The sequence below is a fragment of the Salvelinus fontinalis genome, chromosome 36 (assembly GCF_029448725.1).
Source record: "Salvelinus fontinalis isolate EN_2023a chromosome 36, ASM2944872v1, whole genome shotgun sequence".
In the NCBI taxonomy this organism is placed as follows: Eukaryota; Metazoa; Chordata; class Actinopteri; order Salmoniformes; family Salmonidae; genus Salvelinus; species Salvelinus fontinalis.
In genome coordinates, this window is record NC_074700.1 from 14,937,115 (window position 1) to 14,958,323 (window position 21,209).

General features: G+C 42.0%; 1 protein-coding gene across 1 annotated transcript in view; it reads left to right on the forward strand.

The window, feature by feature from the left end:
- The first annotated feature begins 390 nt into the window (after positions 1-390).
- The window catches only part of LOC129835257 (phospholipid-transporting ATPase ABCA1-like), a 245,041-nt gene continuing 224,222 nt past the window's right edge, over positions 391-21,209 (forward strand). Inside the window, exons 1-2 of the mRNA XM_055900807.1 lie at positions 391-545; positions 12,148-12,275. Of these exons, the coding sequence (XP_055756782.1) occupies positions 12,210-12,275 (66 nt within the window). The 5' untranslated portion in view covers positions 391-545; positions 12,148-12,209. The remainder of the gene's footprint in view (positions 546-12,147; positions 12,276-21,209) is intronic.

Sequence of the window (21,209 nt, forward strand, 5' to 3'; positions counted from 1 at the left end):
GAACTTTATTTTCACACCAAGTCATCAAACCTCAGAAACGTAGTCAAATGATTTGTTTCTCTGTTTAGCTTAGACAATAAAAGATCTTCGGTAACGCTTGACCTAAAGCCTACAGTTATAATGTATCACGATGCGGTTACAATACATTTAAAGACTTGAGTTATGAGAACGTATGATCTTCTCAAGGCCATGACATCCCTCCCCCTTGATTTTTACCTCAGCCAATTAAGATAAGACTAGAGTCAACACGTGCTCCTGAGTTGAGCTAAAGGGAGTACGTTGTGTAAGGTATATCTTGCACACTACTGTACCTCATCACCTATTACCTGAGTACTGTTGCCATGGCAGTCCCTGTAGAGGTCATTTGCATACTTTATAGTGCTAGATAAAAGGGGATAGAGACAGGGAAGTAGAGAAGGGATAGTGAGAGACAGAGCAGCCTCAGAGGGAAGAGGGTGACTACGTTTGGAGTTTACACTGGGTCAATTTCATCTGGGGACTCCTAAATATGTGCTGAGAATAATTATAGTCTAAAGAGCTAGGAGGTAAGTTGCTCATAAATATATTTTTGGTAAAACTTTACAATACAGAAATGAACAGGTAGCCTGTCTACAATGAAAGTACATGATAACTATATAGTTACACTGTAATATACTATAACATGCTTGTCTTTGGGATTCATGAAAACAAGTAACTCTAAGCGTCATTTGGTACCAGTTACCAAATGTGTTCTTGTGCGTTTTTATGTACATTTTACATACTGTAGCAAGGTCTCATGCGATGCTGTGGCTTGTTGTTGTAGCCAAGTGGTTAGAGCATTGGGCCAGTAACCGTACGGTTGGGCCGAGGGGTTGGGTTAAAAGCGGAAGACACATTTCAGTTGAACGCATTCAGTTGTACAAATGACTAGGTATCCCTCTTTCCCTTTGTTATAGTTGCTAGATAGTTTCCTCATGAGGCTATGGCTGGGTCAGTATTTTAGCTGAGTCACTGTATTGTCATGTTTTCCATGGCCAAGTAATGCAATGATCATCATTAGTGGCTTCAATACCAGCAGCTTCGTGTGACTTTAAATGAGGTATCAGTCATTTCTTACAATTTTCTTCAGTCCTTTCCTTGTCATGAGATCTATTGTTCACACTTTTTGAATGGCATGCACAAATTATGGAGTGTGACTTTAACAGGTGGGGAGGTAGATGGGTAAAAAAAAAAGACCATAGCGATCAGATTGGACTTCAGCCTTTCACGTAACAGTGTCATAACGCTGAACGAAATTATTTACCAAAACCCTGTTGTATTGCTGGTGCGGAGATAAAGGCAATAGGTTCCCTTGATAAGGATGTAATAAAATGACAGTCTCATGTCATGTGTTTACCCGTGCACGTAACGAGACAGGAAGAGTTCGAGTGAGTATTCTATTGGGGTAAAGGTCAGGTCAGGACAATATATAAGCACCTACTTTTGGCGATACCACATGCTTTGCTATGATCTATTTGCTTTGGACAAGCCGGTTGTCTACTTAATACTTAATGCTTACCTTCAGCAAAAGTGGTAATAAGTGAAGAACACAAACATTTAGAAGCAAAAGTTAGCTTGAGTGACATGTATTAGCTAATGTCTTCTCTAATTTCGGTAAACATGCAATACGTTGGTTCTAATGTGGCTAATTAGCAGAAAACGACTGCGTAATATGCACCAGATTAATATGACTCTACTGTCGTTGATTGATGCTAATAACATGCCGCTTTGAACATCTAAATAGCCTTAGTTCATGAAGAGTTGCTGTCTTTGCAGTGACCCATTTTCAACATTTCACAAACAATTTTGTTGTCAAGTTTTCAAAACTTCAAAGGGGCAGTCTGGGTGGTAGGTAAAAAAAAATGGGGAAAAGTGTCATGTTATTTTTTATGATTTTATTGCCCTTGCGACCCAATAAAAACCAACTGTTCACAAATAAAGGGGCAATCTGTAACAACAAAGCAGTCATGTAACCACACTCCAAATCATACAGATCTGGATGGATATGGATGCAAGAACTGTCCGTCCATGACATTCAAATGTTAGTTTTATCCATGTTTTCAAGCTATACAGAGTTAGTTTACAATGTTGTATTTTTTTTTTACAAAGAATTAAGTAAAATAAGCTTATATTTAGGTTGTGATGGGGTACACGTTATATTGTTCAAGAATCAATGACTTATATATCATTCAATTCAAAGTCCAGACATGGATGTGCCATTTTCAGATTGCATCTTTAACACACACATATCACGGAACCCAAACCGGCTACGCGCTTGCGCCATCGGGCGCTATCGTGCATACATTTATTTTGTCCCCATATACCAAACGCGATCACAACAAGCAGGTTAAAATATCAAAACAAACTCTGTACCAATGACATTAATTTGGGGACAGGTCTAAAAGCATTAAACATGTATGGCAATTTAGCTGGTTAGCTTGCACTTGCTAGATAATTTGTACTATTTAATTAGCTTGCTGTTGCTAGCTAATTTGTCCTGGGATATAAACATTGAGTTGTTATTTTACCTGAAATGCACAAGGTCCTCTACTCCGACAATTAATCCACACATAAAACGGCCAAACGAATCGTTTTGTAACGATCGTCGTCATATTCCTCCTCCTCGGATGAAGAGGAGCATGGATCAGACCAACACGCAGCGAGGTATGTGGACATAATTATTTATTAGACAAAAACGACGAAACACGAAATAACATTTTAGAAATACAAAATAACAAAACGAACTAAACAGACCTAAACTTACGAACTTACATGAAACGAAGAACACACGAACAGGAACAGACAAGCCGAAACAGTCCCGTGTGGTAACATGTACTGACATGGAAGACAACCACCCACAACAAACAATGTGAAACAACCTACCTTAATATGACTCTCAATTAGAGGAAACGCCAAACACCTGCCTCTAATTGAGAGCCATACCAGGCAACCCATTAACCCAACATAAAAAACACATAACATAGACTACCCACCCAAAACTCACGCCCTGACCAATTAAACACATACCAAACAACAGAAAACAGGTCAGGAACGTGACACGTTTCTAGTCATCTCTCCTCCTTCCAGGCTTTTCATCTTTGGTGATTGGCATCTACACTTTCATAGTATTACCACGAAAACCGGCGAAACATTTCATCTTCCAATCACCCATTTGGGTATAACCAATGAGGAGATGGCACGTGGGTACCTGCTTCAATAAACCAATGAGATGGGAGATGCAGGACTTGCAGCTTGATCTGCGTCAGAAATAGGAACGACTTCTATTTTAGCCCATGGCAACGCAGACGCTCGTTGGAGAGTGTGAGCAGTGTGGGTGCAATAATTGAATGACATGGATTTCAAAATCTATTTTGCGACGTGTTCGGTCTGGTCAGCATGTAACACAATGGCTTTAATGCAGTTGGTTCAATTTTTCTGATTTCAATAACATGTTGAGCCATTGTACAGTATCAGTGGAGGAAGTATGAAACTGGTTGCAATGACGTCGTCCTGACACTATTTACGACTTCAATATTACTTGTAGGTCCTACTGGTTGTATAAAACAGTTGTGTTAACGTTAACTCATTCAAAACCAAAAAGTGACACACTAAATCTGTCCCCACTTGGTCAGAGAAGGAAGGCCAAGGTAGGCCAGGTACTGTATTGCTGAAGTGTACACAAAGTTGATTGAACTAAAGGGATAGTTAACCCAAATTACAAAATGGCATATTGATTTCCCTACCCTGAAATCAGTCTATGTACAAGGTTAGACATCAATCCATATTTCGTTTTGTTTACCTGGCCACTGTCTCCAAATGGAAGGAAACCAATGTAATTTTGCAATTTGTGTGAACTATCCTTTTAATATTAATGAGTGTCGAGATTCATTCTCTCCTAAAAAATTCTCAGTAGCTGAATACGTGAAAATGCAACACACATGCTTCAGAATACTTACTGTAAAACACTACAATTTACAGGGTCATGCCTCTTCAGCTGCGAGCAAATAACATTCCATTGAGCCAAATTGCATGTAATTGTTTCTACATAGAGAAATCAAACAAGCTGCGCAGCATAACGGCTCCGATGCAGAGGCAAACCTTTCAAGACGACCATTTGAGGCCCCATCTTGAGCGTGCATTTTATAAATAGGAAATGACCTTCTGCATTTTTTATAACATAGGTTTCTGGTTATGTCAGAGCTTTTTTTACCCAATGATGTTGTCTGTGTAGAGCGTAATGAAATATTCAAGTACAGCAGAGACAAATACATTACCTAGTGCACACTGGGTTTCTGAAGGCTGTGGGTGTCAGGAGCCTGAGCTAAATGTATTTCTACAAAGTAAACACATTGTACCTTGTGAGGGCCACACAATATGCAGCCTTTGTTATACAGTAGCTACAGCCTTTAATAATGCAAATGTAGATATTGAACAGCATTTGAGTTGCTGTTAATAAGAATGTTCTCAGTCAACTCACCAGTGGTGGAAAAAGTACCCAATTGTCATACTTGAGTAAATGAAAAGATACCTTCATAGAAAATGACTCAAGTGAAAGTCACCCAGTAAAATACTACTTGAGTAAAAGTCAAAGTATTTGGTTTTAAATATACTTAAGTATCAAAAGTAAAAGTATAAATAATTTCTAATACCTAATATTAAGCAAACCAGATGGCACCATTTTCTTGATTTTTTTTGGTATTTATTTACGGATAGCCAGGAGCCTACTCCAAAACTCATGCATAATATACAAAAATAGAATGTGTGTTTAGTGAGTCCGCCAGATCAGAGGCAATAATACTTTTGTAAATGTTTCAACCTGGTCCTGAATGACCCTAGCCAGCTGTTCAGGAATTGCTTGGCCGAAAGAGGGACGACAATACCTTGAAGGGACCATTCCATGGCCATGTTTTAAAGCACAGATGTTCTGGGGAATTAGTTTGGGGTGTTTAAGAGTTATTCTGGAGGGAAGTAGCATCAAGGAGTGAGCGGAAGGCCCTTGGCCCTACCTTCACTGCACTGTTGGTGGTATAATCTACTCTGGCTTTGTAAAGCTTTAGTTACCAAACTGTCTGTGACAATGCAGGTTTAAGTCCACTTTTAGGTTTATACTGTACATTTTTAGGTTTTTACTATGCAGTGCCTAGGCTTTTTTGGTTAGTGGTCTAGTTATTCTGGAATGTGATGTATTATTGTGCAAATTTCAACTCCTGCAATGGCACATCAAATATGTTATCTGTGATGGTTGTCTACAGTAACCCAGGCAACACTTATTTTTGTTACTATACACTACAGGTCAAAAGTTTTAGAACACTTACTCATTCAACGATTTTTCTTTATTTTTACTATTTTCCGCATTGTGGAATAATAGGGAAGACATCAAAACTATGAAACCAAAAAAGTGTAAAAACAAATCAAAAATATATTTTATATTTGAGATTCTTCAAATAGCCACCCTTTGCCTTGATGACAGCTTTCCACACTCTTGGAATGCTTTTCCAACAGTCCTGAAGGAGTTCCCACATATGCTGAGCACTTGTTGGCTGCATTTCCTTCACTCTGTGGTCCGACTCATCCCAAACCATCTCAATTTGGTTGAGGTCTGGGGGATTGTGGAGGCCAAGTCATCTGATGCAGCAGTCCATCACTCTCCTTCTTGGTCAAATAGCCCTTACACAGCCTGGTGGTGTGTTGAGTAATTGTCCTGTTGAAAAACAAATTATAGTTCCACTAAGTACAAACCAGATGGGATGGTGTATCACTGCAGAATGCTGTGGTTGCCATGCTGGTTAAGTACGTCTCAAAAAGACACGGCGTTTGGAACCAAAAATCTCTCATTCGGACTCCAGACCAAAGGACAAATTTCCTCCAGTCTAATGTCCATTGCTCGTGTTTCTTGGCCCAAGCAAGGCTCTTCTTATTGGTGTCCTTTAGTAGTGGTTTCTATGCAGCAATTCGACCATGAAGGCCTGATTCACGCGGTCTCCTCTGAACAGTTGATGTTGAGAAGTGTCTGTTACTTGAACTCTGTGAAGCAGTTATTTGAGCTGCAATTTCTGAGGCTGGTAACTCTAATGAACTTATCCTCTGCAGCAGAGGTAACTCTGGGTCTTCCTTTCCTGTGCCGGTCCTCATGAGAGCCAGTTTCATCATATCACTTGATGGTTTTTGCTACTGCACTTGAAGAAACTTTCAAAGTTTTTGACATTTTCCGTATTGACTGACCTTCATGTCTTAAAGTTACATTTACATTTACATTTAAGTCATTTAGCAGACGCTCTTATCCAGAGCGACTTACAAGTACATACATTCATTCTTTTTTGTAAAGTAATGATGTACTGTCGTTTCTCTTTGCTTATTTGATCTGTTCTTGTCATAATATGGACTTGGTATTTTATCAAATAGTGCTATCTTCTGTATACAACCCCTGCCTTGTCACAACACAACTGATTGGCTCAAACGCATTTAGAAGGAAAGAAATTCCACAAATTAAGACACACTTGTTAATTGAAATGCGTTCAAGGTGACTACCTCATGAAGCTGGTTGTGAGAATACCAATGGTGTGCAAAGCTGTCATCAAGGCAAAGGGTGGCTTTTTGAAAAATGTCAAATATATTTTGATTTGTTTAACACTTTTATGGTTACTACATGATTCTATGTGTGTTATTTCATACTTCTGATGTCTTCACTATTATTCTACAATGTAGAAAAACCCCTTGAATGAAGTGTTCTAAAACTTTTGCCCGGTAGTGTATGTGTTTTTGTTTTTGTAGTTATTGTCACATGACTTTTTTCATTATGCAAACATACTGGGCTAAACAAATGCTGCAGTCATAGGCAGGCCTTGATGTTCAAGTTATTTTGTCTGGACTCATTTTTTAAAAACATTTGGTTAGATGATTAATCAGAAACACCTGCCAAACAGTGCCCTGCTGATGTTCTTTGTTTTCTTGTTTTAATCTGATATACACTGAGTGTACAAAACATTAAGGACACCTCTTTCCATGAAATAGACTGACCAGGTGAATCCAGGTGAAAGCTATACTCCCTTATTGATGTCACTTGTTAAATCCACTTCAATCAGTGTAGAAAAATGGGGGAGACAGGTGAAAGAAGGGCTCGTGGTAATGGTAATGGTATCAAATAATGGAGCGGAATGGGGGGAATGGTATCAAATGTGTTTCCATGTGTTTGATGTCATTCCATTTGCTCTGTTCTGGCCATTTTTATGAGCCGTCCTGCCCTCAGCAGCCTCCACTGATCTATACCCATCTACAGGGTTATTACCTTGAGTGTAGACAATGTGTACATGTAAGCCTACATCTTCCTGACGGATTGTTTTGAGTCGGACGTCCTGCATCTATCACAATAAGGATCACTTCTAAAGCAGTACTTCTGCCACTGACGAGATATGTAGGTTAATAAAGCTGACCTGAAAATACCTTTTACCAAGGTTAATTCATCTTTGAATGTGAGCTACAGTTTCCCTTATTAATATAACTTAATGAATGAAGACCTCATCAATGTCAACTCAAATACCACAATATTTAGAGAGGAATATGTTGGATACTGATGTGTCTTACCAGGGAGTGATTTCTTGGAAAAAGCTGGTAATCATACAGTATACTTGCGTGACCCAGCAATTCACCTCTCCCCTTAGGCACTAATCAAAATTAACTTTGCCATAAGCCATCCTCCTGAACCTGCCTCAGAGACTTTTATGATTCCCACATATAAATAGAGTGTGTAATAGAGAGGGGGATAAAGAAAATCAGGGATAGATGGAGGGCCAAGAAGAAGGGGAAAGGGAGTAGCAAGAAAGATGGAGAAGGGGGGGGGGGGGGGGGGCATTTGCTCTTTGGAAGGGATGGAACATTCTCTGCCCTCCGATCGGATGTCAAAATATCTGTTTACACGTTCCATCATTGCGGGAGTTGAAATAATGCACTCTGATTTAGTAAGTCCCCAAATGCCAGGCGTGCATCAGCACTTTTATCTCATACTACATGCCTGTTATTTTATTTTTCTCTTTCCTCTGCCTCGCTCTGTGCTCTGTTCTTGGCTCTTTGGAACTAATGACACCATTGAGATGTCTTGTGGCACAGCAACATATTTCAATTATTCAGAAGTGTTCCCTCTGTCACCAGGAGAAAATATTTGTATGGAAAACCCGTGAGATTGTAGTGTGCGGCTGACTTTTTGTTTTGTCTGTATTGACATTTTTCTTGGGGTACAAAAAAAAGACATGTTATTGTAATATTTCAAAGATGTATTAACTTCAGTGATCCACTTCCAGGTAGCTGTTGATGCCCCACCTATTCCTATATTGCAACAATCTCTCCTACGTCTGTATATAGTATGGTATAAGATGTATTTATGCGTTTCCTCATTTCTGCATAAATGGTATGAGTAGATAAAAAGTAGGACATAGTTTATAGTACCTTTCCAGATCAAATCCATAGACCCAACAAGACTCTTAACAAGTTGGAGTTTACAGGTTTGGTTTTGTCTCTTTCTTAGAGGTAACAGTAGTTTAATGCTAATGGATTTGGAAACCTGGATGTACAGTAACCTCAACGTCCCCATGACAGTAAATAAAACATCTATGAAGTAGGCCTAGCGGTAAATAATGTAAACACACAGAGTGAAAATGGAAGGAAGAGGAAATGGATAGTTAAAAGCAAAATATTTGTCCTGGGCTTTGCCTCAGGCTAAAACGCAAATCCTCTATCCTAATCTTTTGCTCCTAAAGTCCTACAAGTCTTTATGCAGGACATGAAGTTACAGTGTCTCAAAGTAGCTTAAAACAGCACACTATACACATACTGTAGCTCTCCTAGCTTAACGCCAATCTATATGGCCTATGATTTACAAATACAGTGTCTGATGTCTGGTGAAGTGTTAGCTCTGGTCCAGGGCATTAGTGCGTGTTCCTTCACGTTCACCAATGCCCTGGACCAGATCTTGTGTACTGTAGTGGTAGTACTACCAAAATGAAGTGAGAGTTGATTAGGTACGTTATTGAGATGGTAAATCATCAGGTTAAATGTATTATTTGGTTTAGAAAAGCAGCAGAATGCAGGAAAAGGTGACAGCGTGTCAATGATGGACCCAAAATCTGTTAAAGGGCCTTTCTGTTGTGCAATTATTTTGTTTTTAATAAAGGTCACGATCAGAGTGTAAAATGCCATCGTATATCAATATACGTTTATTATCTGTTTAATCAGTGTGCCAAGGCCACTAAAATGTTTCACAAATCCTTTTAGTAACGCCTGAAATCGGGAAAAGAAAACAAACAGAAAAAAATGGTATCTATGTTGATTTGTTGGCAATCAATTATCATACATCTGGTTTGTGTGACATGATGAGGTTGGAACCAGGTGCAGAGAACAGACCAGATGAGGAATCAGTGGTTAAGGATAAACATAATACTTTATTGAGAAACGGTAGCAGCAGGATCACAGTACACTTCAAAATCAACAAACACTACTCTTTAACTCAATCATGAAACGAATGCTCACGGTAAACAAATGTATGCTTCTGCAAAGGACAACAGAAAACACACCTCTTCAGGGAAATCATAATGAGTAAATAGGACACACCTGAGTGTCTGTAATGTCTCTAGGATGGTCTCTGTCGCCCTCTGGTGACATAACAGTTTGTGCCTAGAATTCACATATTGCAACGGTACATTTTAGATATGGGCAACCATCTGGGATTGCTACGTTCTTTTTAGGCATTTTAAATAAATGATATTATAGCCTATAGCAGTTGGTTAATGAGGAATATATTCCTCATGAGCTTAGTTCAACTGTCTTACCCCATCAAAACTCAAAATATAAGCAAGTTGTATTCCATTCTTTATACCAGTGCAATTCTAAACAAACACTCTATAGCTTCAAAACATGGTTAAAACTATAATTTTGACATAATGCACAGTATGGTCTGTTCTTGCATCCATAGCTCTGTCTATTAATTTGAGTGGTATATCAAGCCTAATCCCTCAGCTCTTTAACAATCCCAGGATGCCCCTTTCAACAATGAATAAAACATACTTGGTAAATAATTAATATACTGTAAATACTACATATGAAATAAATAGCTCCCTCTTATCTTTAGACTGAGTTATTTGGAATGTAACGCACATTTCATTCTTCATAATGACTTCCCTGTGAATGCATGTACAAAGAATATACCCACCCTATAAGCAATGAATTGGTATCATTTATTAAGTAGCTGGAGTGTTGCGATTGATTCTATGTTAGATCAGCTTTAATATTGCAGGTAGATTGTAAGGTTTTATAAATCCACTAACCCTACTACCCCTCCGCTAATTGGAGTAAACTAATTGACAACAATACTTAGGCTTCTACTTTCAGTTTATACACACTATATACATTTTATGGACACCGTATATTTTATATTAGCTATCTTTTTTGGTTTGTTTTTAGTCCTACCCTTCAGCTACCATCAACCCCTCCCATCTATCTCTGAAAACCATCCAGTTTTGATTTCTATTTGCCATATATTTTTTACCTGGGTCCTGAAACTTTCTATTCTCATAGTATCTACAGATTGTAAATTAAAGATTAACATTTTTACTAGGAGTATTATTATATTATTGATCAATTGACTATGGCTTTTAAAGTCCCCCAGCAGTGCTATCTGCAGAGTTAGCTCCAGGTAAATGTTGCAATTCTTCAGCCATTCCTGAACCTGTGACCAAAAAGAAGCTACATATGGGGAGTACCAAAACAAGTGATTTAATGATCATAAACCATGGGCCATGGTATCAGCACATCGAAAGTCTCTTCCCAACTATTTTGCAACCTGTATGGTGCATCTGTCAATTTTTGGGTCCTTATTAAATTAAAATGGAATACTTTTTCATTTATCACAATTTTCTTTAATTAACCAATTTTGTTCTTAATGTAGTGCCAACAGACAAGTTCCTTACCTTCTTCCACTTGCCTCCATTTTTCCAGTAATGCTGCAATGAGTTGGTAATAATTTTTTATTGAGCAGACATTTCCATAGATATTTGTTCTGTATTTTCTGGTGGATTAAACTGAAATTGCACCCAGCTTTCTATGGCTTGTTTTAAAAATACTTATTTCACTTTCAAATAACCAAAAGTGAGAGGTCTCATAAAGGGAAAAGGGCTATTTTTGAACAATGGGTGAGCCATTCTTACTAATCTGCTGGAAAAACAGTTTGGATCTAAGTACAACCTTTGTATGACTGATGCTTTTAGTGAGAGGTTCAATACTTCAATATTTAATAGTTTCAGCCCTCCAAATTCATATTCATTATATAAATGGGCCCGTTTAATTTTGGCTAGCTTGCCCTTCCAAATAAAGTGGAATGTTGCTCATATCATTTAAAAAACAAGTTGTTCAGTGTAGGCAGGGCCATAAGTAAATAGATAAACTGGGATTTGACTAAAAAATTAATCTGTGTGATATTTCCACACAAATAGACAGGTATTTACCTTTCAATGGTAGCAAGATCTTATCTATTTTTGCTAACTTTCTATTAGAATGTATCGTAGTGAGATCATCTCTTTCTTTCGAGATTTGAATACAGATTATGTCCACTTCACAGTCAGACCACATTATAGTGAAATCAGACCTTCATGCTGAGTATATGATAGTCTACCATTTTTATTGGTGTGGTTAAAACAATATGGGATCTCTGAGTACATCGAAAAAGCGTTTGATATACCTCAACTGATATGCCATCCAGCCCTGGAGTTTTCTCGGACTTAAAGGCTTTAATTGCATCAATTAGTTCCTCCTCTGTAATTGGGCCTTCACGTCAGTCTTTCTGTACATCTGTTAATTTTACATCGTTCTTTACACTATTAATACAACAAAATCCTCACAACAAGCCTCAGTTGGTGGAGATGGAGGAGACTAAAATGAAAACATTTGCTTAAGTACTTTGCTTCCATTTTCAAAATATGGTTTGGTGAATCATGGATGGCTCCAATTGTAACAAGTTTCTGTAAATTCTTTTTGGTAGCATTTCTACGTTGAAGATGAAAAAAAGAAGTGGGTGATTAGTGGCGTTCCCTTATGATGCGCTTGTTCTCTGTATTAAAACAAAAACCTTGCTTTTATTCCATTTAGGGTCTATTAAGTGGGGGTTGCCATAACGACGCTTTGGCAGGATATTGCCTGGATAAGGCATAATGGGTCTCCTGACACAACTCGGTCTGCTCCTGTGGAAGAACTTCACTCTTCGGAAGAGACAAAAGGTAACTGCACACCCTCTGTATAAAATCAATCTATGTCTGCTAAGATCGGCCAAATACGGGGCATAGAAGGATACATGACCGTGTGCTCGTGCTACAATGGACAAGGACATCTAAGGTATTGTAATAGTGGAAGAGTAGAGGGAATTGTCCTAAAACTGGTTCATATTAAATGTGAGATGCTGCCTTAATTCCCTCGCTGGAGAACGAGTCTTTCCCAGACACACAGTTGGAAGTGTCACCTTCCAAATGTTATGTCACTTGCAGCCTGTGTTTTAGCTTTTACAAAGTCAGCCTGATGGGAACAGAGGGGGCATTGGGAGTGAGTGGTTTGTATAAAAGCTAGACTATACCTTTACCCACCAAAACAACCCTCTATATAACATGATACCTTAGGGATATGTGTATATGACACAATTTCAATTGTCTCGGTCCTACTGTAGCAAAATGGGCTCGCCATGCGCTTTGCTGATTTCCTGGTCAAAGTTAACTTTGTCCAAAGACTTTTAGAAAATTAGCTAAATAAGCAAAAAACATCCACTCGTCATCCAGGTCTCCGTTTATAGTTGTTGACTCCTCATCTTCGCTCGGAGTGTGACGTACCGTGTTTGATACCAGCTGCCCTCCAGTTTCGCTAGAAAGCTTTGACTTTTACTGGAATGTTGAAAACTATGTAACATTGATGATCCATCGTCATCTTCTCATCCAATACAGAAGGACATACAATAGAAACAACATACGTGTCACGCCCTGGCCTTATTATTCTTTGTTTTCTTTATTATTTTAGTTAGGTCAGGGTGTGACATGGGGAATGTTTATGTTTTGGTTGTTTTGGGTGTTTATTTGGTAAAGGGGTTAATGGTTGTAGTGTATGGTTTTGTGTTGAGTGTAGATGTCTAGTATTGTCTATGGTGGTTAGTATTCTAGGAGAGTCTATGGTTACCCGAATGAGTTCCCAATTAGAGACAGCTGATTTCGGTTGTCTCTGATTGGGAGCCTTATTTAGGGTAGCCATAGGCTCTCATTAGTTGTGGGTAATTGTCTATGTCAGAACGTTAGTAGCCTGTTTGTATGTGCACAACGTTTGTAGCTTCACGGTCGTTTTGTTATTTTGTATAGTTTTGTTAAAGTGTTTCGTGTCGTGTTCATCTTCGTCTTTTAAATAAAGAAAGAGAAGATGTATTCATATCCAGCTGCGCCTTGGTCCTCATTCTCTCCAGTACACGATCGTGACAGAATTACCCACCATAGGACCAAGCGGCATGGAAGGCGGCAACAGGACATACCTACACAGGATCTCTGGAGTTGGGAGGAGGAATTGGAAGAAGATCCATGGGCACAACCTGGAGAATATCGCCTCCTTCGTGAAGAGCTGGAGGCAGCGAAAGCCGAGAGGAGGCGATATGAGGAGGCAGCACGGAGACAAGGCTGGAGACCCGTGAGTACACCCCAAAAATTTCTTGGGGGGGGCCTTAAAGGGAGGGTGGCGAAGTCAGGTAGGAAACCTGCGCCTACTCCCTGTACTTACCGTGGAGAGCGGGAGTACGGGCAGACACCGTGTTACGCAGTAGAGCGCACGGTGTCTCCTGTACGCGTGCATAGCCCGGTTCGGTACATTTGTGCTCCACGTATCGGCCGGGCTAGACTGAGCGTTGAGCCGTATGTCATGAAGCCGGCCCAACGCATCTGGTCACCAGTGCGTCTCCTCGGGCCGGCGTACATGGCACCAGCCTTACGCATGGTGTCCCCGGTTCGCCTACATAGGCCGGTGCGGGTCATTCCACCTCCCCGCACTGGTCAGGCGACGGGGAGCATACAACCAGGTAAGGTTGGGCAGGCTCGGCGTTCAAGGGAGCCAGTACGCCTGCACGGTCCGGTGTTTCCGGCGCCACCTCCCCGCCCCAATCCAGTACCACCAGTGCCTCCTCCACGCACTAGCTATATGGTGCGTGTCTCCAGCCCTTTACCACCAGTGTCTAAACCACGCACCAAGCCTCCTGTGTGTCCCCAGAGTCCTGTGCGTCCTGTTGCTGCTCCCCGCACTAGCCCTGAGATGCGTGTCCCCAGCCCGGTGCCACCAGTCCCGGCACCACGCACCAGGCCTACAGTGCGCCTCAGCCGGCAGGAGTCTGCCGTCTGCACAGCGTTGACTGAACTGCTCGTCTCCCCAGCGCCATCTGAGCCATCCGTCTCCCCAGCGCCATCTGAGCCATCCGTCTCCCCAGCGCCATCTGAGCCATCCGTCTGCAATGAGCCTGCGAAGCCGCCCGTCTGCCATGAGCCTGCAAAGCCGCCCGTCTGCCATGAGCCCACTGAGCCGTCCGCCAGACAGGAGCCGCTAGAGCCGCCAGCCAGACAGGAGCCGCTAGAGCCGTCCGTCAGACAGGATCTGCCAGAGCCGCCAACCAGACAGGATCTGCCAGAGCCGCCAACCAGACAGGATCTGCCAGAGCCGCCAACCAGACAGGATCTGCCAGAGCCGCCAACCAGACAGGAGCAGCCAGATCAGTCAGCCAGCCATGAGCAGCCAGATCCGTCAGCCAGCCATGAGCAGCCAGATCCGTCAGCCAGCCATGAGCAGCCAGATCCGTCAGCTAGCCATGAGCAGCCAGATCCGTCAGCTAGCCATGAGCAGCCAGATCCGTCAGCTAGCCATGAGCAGCCAGATCCGTCAGCTAGCCATGAGCAGCCAGATCCGTCAGCTAGCCATGAGCAGCCAGATCCGTCAGCTAGCCATGAGCAGCCAGATCCGTCAGCTAGCCATGAGCAGCCAGATCCGTCAGCCAGCCATGAGCAGCCAGATCCGTCAGCCAGCCATGAGCAGCCAGATCCGTCAGCCAGCCATGAGCAGCCAGATCAGTTAGCCAGCCATGAGCAGCCAGATCTGTCAGCCAGCCATGGGCTGTCCCTCAGTCCGGAGCTGCAGTCCCTCAGTCCGGAGCTGCAGTCCCTCAGTCCGGAGCTGCCATTCCTCAGTCCGGAGCTGCCCCTTCCCCTGGTGCTGCCCCTTCCCCTGGTGCTGCCCCTTCCCCTGGTGCTGCCCCTTACCCTGGTGCTGCCCCTTACCCTGGTGCTGCCCCTTACCCTGGTACTGTCCCTGACCCTAGTACTGCCCCTGACCCTGGTACTGCCCCTGACCCTGGTACTGCCTCTTACCCTGGTACTGCCCCTTAGTCTGGAACTGCCCCTGAATGCAATGGGGTTAATGTGGAGGGGGGTCGTTTGGAGAAAGCCTAGGAGGTGGTTAGGTACTGTGGTGACGAGGGGACTACGACCAGAGCCGGAGCCGCCACCGTGGAGGGGAGCCCACCCAGACCCTCCCCTAGACTGTGTATGGTGCGCCCGGAGTTCGCGCCTCAAGGGGGGGGTTATGTCACGCCCTGGCCTTATTATTCTTTGTTTTCTTTATTATTTTAGTTAGGTCAGGGTGTGACATGGGGAATGTTTATGTTTTGGTTGTTTTGGGTGTTTATTTGGTAAAGGGGTTAATGGTTGTAGTGTATGGTTTTGTGTTGAGTGTAGATGTCTAGTATTGTCTATGGTGGTTAGTATTCTAGGAGAGTCTATGGTTACCCGAATGAGTTCCCAATTAGAGACAGCTGATTTCGGTTGTCTCTGATTGGGAGCCTTATTTAGGGTAGCCATAGGCTCTCATTAGTTGTGGGTAATTGTCTATGTCAGAACGTTAGTAGCCTGTTTGTATGTGCACAACGTTTGTAGCTTCACGGTCGTTTTGTTATTTTGTATAGTTTTGTTAAAGTGTTTCGTGTCGTGTTCATCTTCGTCTTTTAAATAAAGAAAGAGAAGATGTATTCATATCCAGCTGCGCCTTGGTCCTCATTCTCTCCAGTACACGATCGTGACAATACGAGTCACTGACATTCCAGTAAACAGTACATTCTGAAAGTATTCAGACCCCTTCTCCACATTTTGTTATGTTACAGCCTTATTATGAAATGGATTAAATTCATTATTTTCCTCATCAATCTACACACAATACTCCATAATGACAAAGTGAAAACAGGTTTTTAGAAATGTTTGCAAATTTATAAAAAATAAGTATTCAGACCCTTTGCTATGAGGCTCAAAATTGAGCTCAGGTGCATCCTGTTTCCATTGATCATCCTTGAGATGTTACTACAACTTGATTGGAGTCTACCTTTGATAAATTCAATTGATTGGACATGATTTGGTAAGTCACACACATGTCTATATAAGGTCCCACTGTTGACACTGCATGTCAGAGCAAAAACCAAGCCATATAGGTAGAAGGAATTGTCTGTAGAGCTCTGAGACAGGGTTGTGTCGAGGCGCAGATCAGGGGAAGGGTATCACCTCCACCTTTCTGCCACCCTAGACCAATTTCAGTTTGCATACCGCCGCAACAGGTCCACAGACGACGCAATCGCCATCGCACTGCACACTGTCCTATCCCATCTAGACTATGTTAGAACTCTGTTCATTGACTACAGCTCAGCATTCAAAACCATAGTACCCTCCAAGCACATCATTAAGCTTGAGGTCCTGGGTCTCAACCCCGCCCTGTGCAATTAGGTCCTGGGCTTTCTGACAGGTCGTCCCCAGGTGGTGAAGGTAGGAAACAACATATCCACATATTGGTGATCCTCAACACTGGGGCCCCACAAGGGTGCGTGCTCAGCCCTCTCCTGTACTGCCTGTTCCCCCATGACTGCGTGGCCATGCACGCCTCCAACTCAATCATCAAGTTTGCAGATGACACAACAGTAGTGGGCTTGATCACCAACAACGACGAGACGGCCTACAGGGAGGAGGTGAAGGCACTCGGAGTGTGGTGTCAGGAAAACAACCTCTCACTCAACGTCAACAAAACAAAGGAGAAGATTGTGTACTTCAGGAAATATACATCGATGGGACAGCAGTGGAGAAGGTGGAAAGTTTTATGTTCCTCGGCGTACATATCATGGACAAACTGAAATGGTCCACCCACACAGGCAATGTGGTGAAGAAAGCGCAACAGCACCTCTTCAACCTCAGGAGGCTGAAGAAATGTGGCTTTTCACCTAAACCCCTCATGGCAACTGCACCACCCTCAACCACAAAGCTCTCCAGAGGGTGGTTCGGTCTGCACAACGTATCACCGGGGATAAAACTACTTGCCCTCCAGGACACCAATAGCACCCGATGTCACAGGAAGGCAAAACACATCAACAAGGACAACAACCTCCCAAGCCACTGCCTGTTCACCCCTCTACCATCCAGGAGATGAGGTCAGTACAGGTGCATCAAAGCTGAGACCGAGAGACTGAAAAACACCTGTCTCAAGGTCATCAGACTGTTAAACAACCATCCCTAACACAGAGAGGCTGCTGCCTACAAATCATTAGACACTTCAATAAATTGATCACTATTCACTTTAATAATGTTTACATATCTTACATTGCTCATCTCATGTATATACTGTATTTTATACCATCTACTGCATCTTGCCTATGCCTCTCGGCCATCGTTCATCCATATATTCATATGTACATATTCTTATTCCATCCCTTTACATTTGTGAGTATTAGGTAGTTGTTGTGAAATTGTTAGATTTCTTGTTAGATATTACTGCACTGTCTGAACTAGAAGTGCAAGCATTTCGCTACACTCGCATTCACATCTGCTAACCATGTGTATGTGACCAATAACATTTTATTTGATTCGGGTACCAAAACCTTTCTGCAGCATTGAAGCTCCCCAAGAACACGATGGCCTCCATCATTCTTAAATGGAAGAAGTTTGGAAACATCTAGACCTCTCCTAGAGCTGGCTGCACAGCCAAACTGAGCAATTTGGCTAGAAGGGCCTTGATCAGGGAGGTGACCAAGAATCCGATGGTCACTCTGACAGAGCTCCAGTTCCTCTGTGTAGATCGGATAACCTTCCAGAAGGACAACCATCTCTGCAGCACTCCACCAATCCAGCCTTTATGGTAGACTAGACGGAAGCCACTGCTCAGTAAAAGGCACATGACAGCCTGCTTGGAGTTTTACAAAAGGCACCTAAAGGACTCTCAGACCATGAGAAACAAGATTCTCTGGTTTGATGAAACCAAGATTGAACTATTTGGCCTGAATGCCAAGCATCATGTCTGGAGGAAACCTGGCACCATCCCTACCGTGAAACATGGTGGTGGCAGCATCATGCTGTGGGGATGTTTTTAGGCGGCAGGGACTGGGAGACTAGTCAGGATCGAGGGAATGATGAACGGAGCAAAGTACGGAGAGATCCTTGATGAAAACCTGCTCTAGAGCACTTAGGACCTCAGAATGGGGTAACGGTTCACCTTCCAACAGGACAACAACCCTAAGCACACAGCCAAGACAACGCAGGATTGGCTTTGGGACAAGTCTCTGAATGTCCTTGAGTGGCCCTGCCAGAGCCTGGACGTGAACCCGATCAAACATCTCTGGAGAGACCTGAAAATAGCTGTGCAGCAACGCTCCCCATCCAACCTGACAGAGCTTGAGAGGATCTGCAGAAAACAATGGGATAAACTCTCCAAATACAGGTGTGCCAAACTTGTAGCATCATACCCAAGAAGACTTGAGGCTGTAATTGCTGCCAAAGGTGCTTCAACAAAGTACTGAATAAAGGGTCTGAATACTTATGTCAATGTGATATTTATGTTTTTTACCGGGTATTGTGTGTAGATTGATGAGGGTGAAAAAAATATTTAATCCATTTTAGAACAAGCCTTTAACGTAACAAGATGTGGAAAAAGTCAAGGGGTCTGAATACTTTCCTAAAGCTCTGTAGTTCCTGAATTTGAGGACTTAGTCTCTTATTCAGGTTAAAGGTTCAACTCCCAATATCACTTTGCCCCGGCCAATTCCCCCGACCCTAGTCATTAGCTCCTCACCTCGCTCTCTTTACACACACACCTCTCTCATTACCACAAGCGTAATGTAGCAGCTAATGAAGGTTGGGGAGTAACTGATTGCATGTAATCTGATTACACAAAAAAACGTCAACAGCTAAAATATTGTAATCTGTAATCTGATTACAAAATAGTGTAATCGGATTACAGATACTTTAGAAAAACTAGATGATTACTTCTTGGATTACATTTAATTCAGAAAAGATATTTGCGAAAAAATACATTGACACCATTCTGTTTTCTCAATGACATTCAATTCAGAATTGAAAAAAGGCACAGGTTTAAGTTTGTTCCACCTGAGCAAGTCTGACCACAAGTCAGAGATCACTATGATGATCCATTTGATGGATCCGTTTTGTCTTCTTCTAATGCCTCTCAAGGGGATAGTTATCCAAAAGTAACTGAAAGTAATCAGATCATGTTCTGAGTTTGGGTAATCCAAGAATTACGTTACTGATAAAATCTTGGGACGGGTAACTAGTAAGTGTAAAGGATTACATTTAAAAAGTCACATACAAAACCCTGCAGCTAATGGCGTATGGGCCATATAATACTCTCATGTCACCAACCAGCCATACGGTCACAGACTATACTGACTTAAGGGAGATGTTGCCAGAACAGCAACGCCTAGGTCAGAGCTTGTTGTCAGTGAAACTATACTGCCTCCAGGGATGTCATTGTTTGTTTACAGTAGATACAATAAGGCCCTCAATTTTTTCAGTCAATGTCAATCACATAGTTTTTTGGCTTTCTCATAGTGACGGTGATGAGAAAAACACCCACCAGTACACCGGTTTCCCTATGGATGAAGCACAGTAGGCTGCACCTCATTCCAGCATAAAACAGCAGACTTTGGAAAGTTTTCATGTCAGCTTTTTAATAAAGTTTTGACTTTATACTCGATACAGATGACCAGTGGCAATTTTAGCATGTAAATCTTAGGGGGCAAACTAAAACATTTTTGGAGGGATGCATGCCAGCAAAGCCACTACACAATACAACACTAAACAATACATTAATGGCCCTATAATGGTGACTAACGGTGCCCACAAACTGCTAGGGCCTACATAAAGCTGTCCCAACAGCAGAGTCCCAACAGCAGTCCCAACACCTGACCACTGCTACATCTGGCTATCAGCGTAGCCTTGTCTGGCAGCGAAACTGGTTAATTCAACCTAATTTACTGCCTTTAAAACGACATAGCTGACATGGCTGACTTGCTTAAACAAATGTGTTTTTTACTGATAATTGAGATGTACAAACTATGGCATAAGGGAACGACAAGCGGATACAATGAAATCTGCAATTTCGATTAAGAAATGAATGAGCGAGCTAGGACGGACGTAGTCAGTTTAACTATTTGTTCAGCACCTTTGAAATGTACAGCGATAGAATTCAGATCATGGGCCTTCTTACAGTGTTCTCCCTGTACACCAAGTCAGAACCGTAGGATAAATGAAGGGGGCATATAAGCAGACAATGAAAGCTCTTACAATATTTAATGATTGCATTTCTCTAAAACAGGTTATAGGCCACATGTGCACCACCAAGTCAGAACAGTACGCAAAATTAAGAGGTGTAAATAGACCAAATTATTAGGTGAGGCACATGGGCTACTAACAGTTTACTACACAACATACACTTAGTATTACTTTCTTAGCCACAGTATACATATCTCTTTGGCCTATTACATAATTTATGCAGCAGCATACAATACATTTTTGGACTCACCTTGAGGTGCTGTGCTCACTTGAACATGAAGTTGGTGCAGTGGTCTTTCGTGGGCAAATTTTGTCATCAAACTTTGTCGTCAAAGTCTGGCATTCTTTGGATTTATGGTGCTTTCAAATCAACTGGGAACTCTGAAAAAACAAGGTTGAATCATGATTACATCAGTGATCTTCAGGTCGTAGCTCTAGAAAGAGGCCTGAGTTCCCGACTTACAATTCGGAGTTGGATGACCGTTCAAAAAGTATTTGCCCAGTCGGAGCTAGTTTTTTCCCCGAGTTCCCAGTTGTCTTGAACTCACTGAAGTC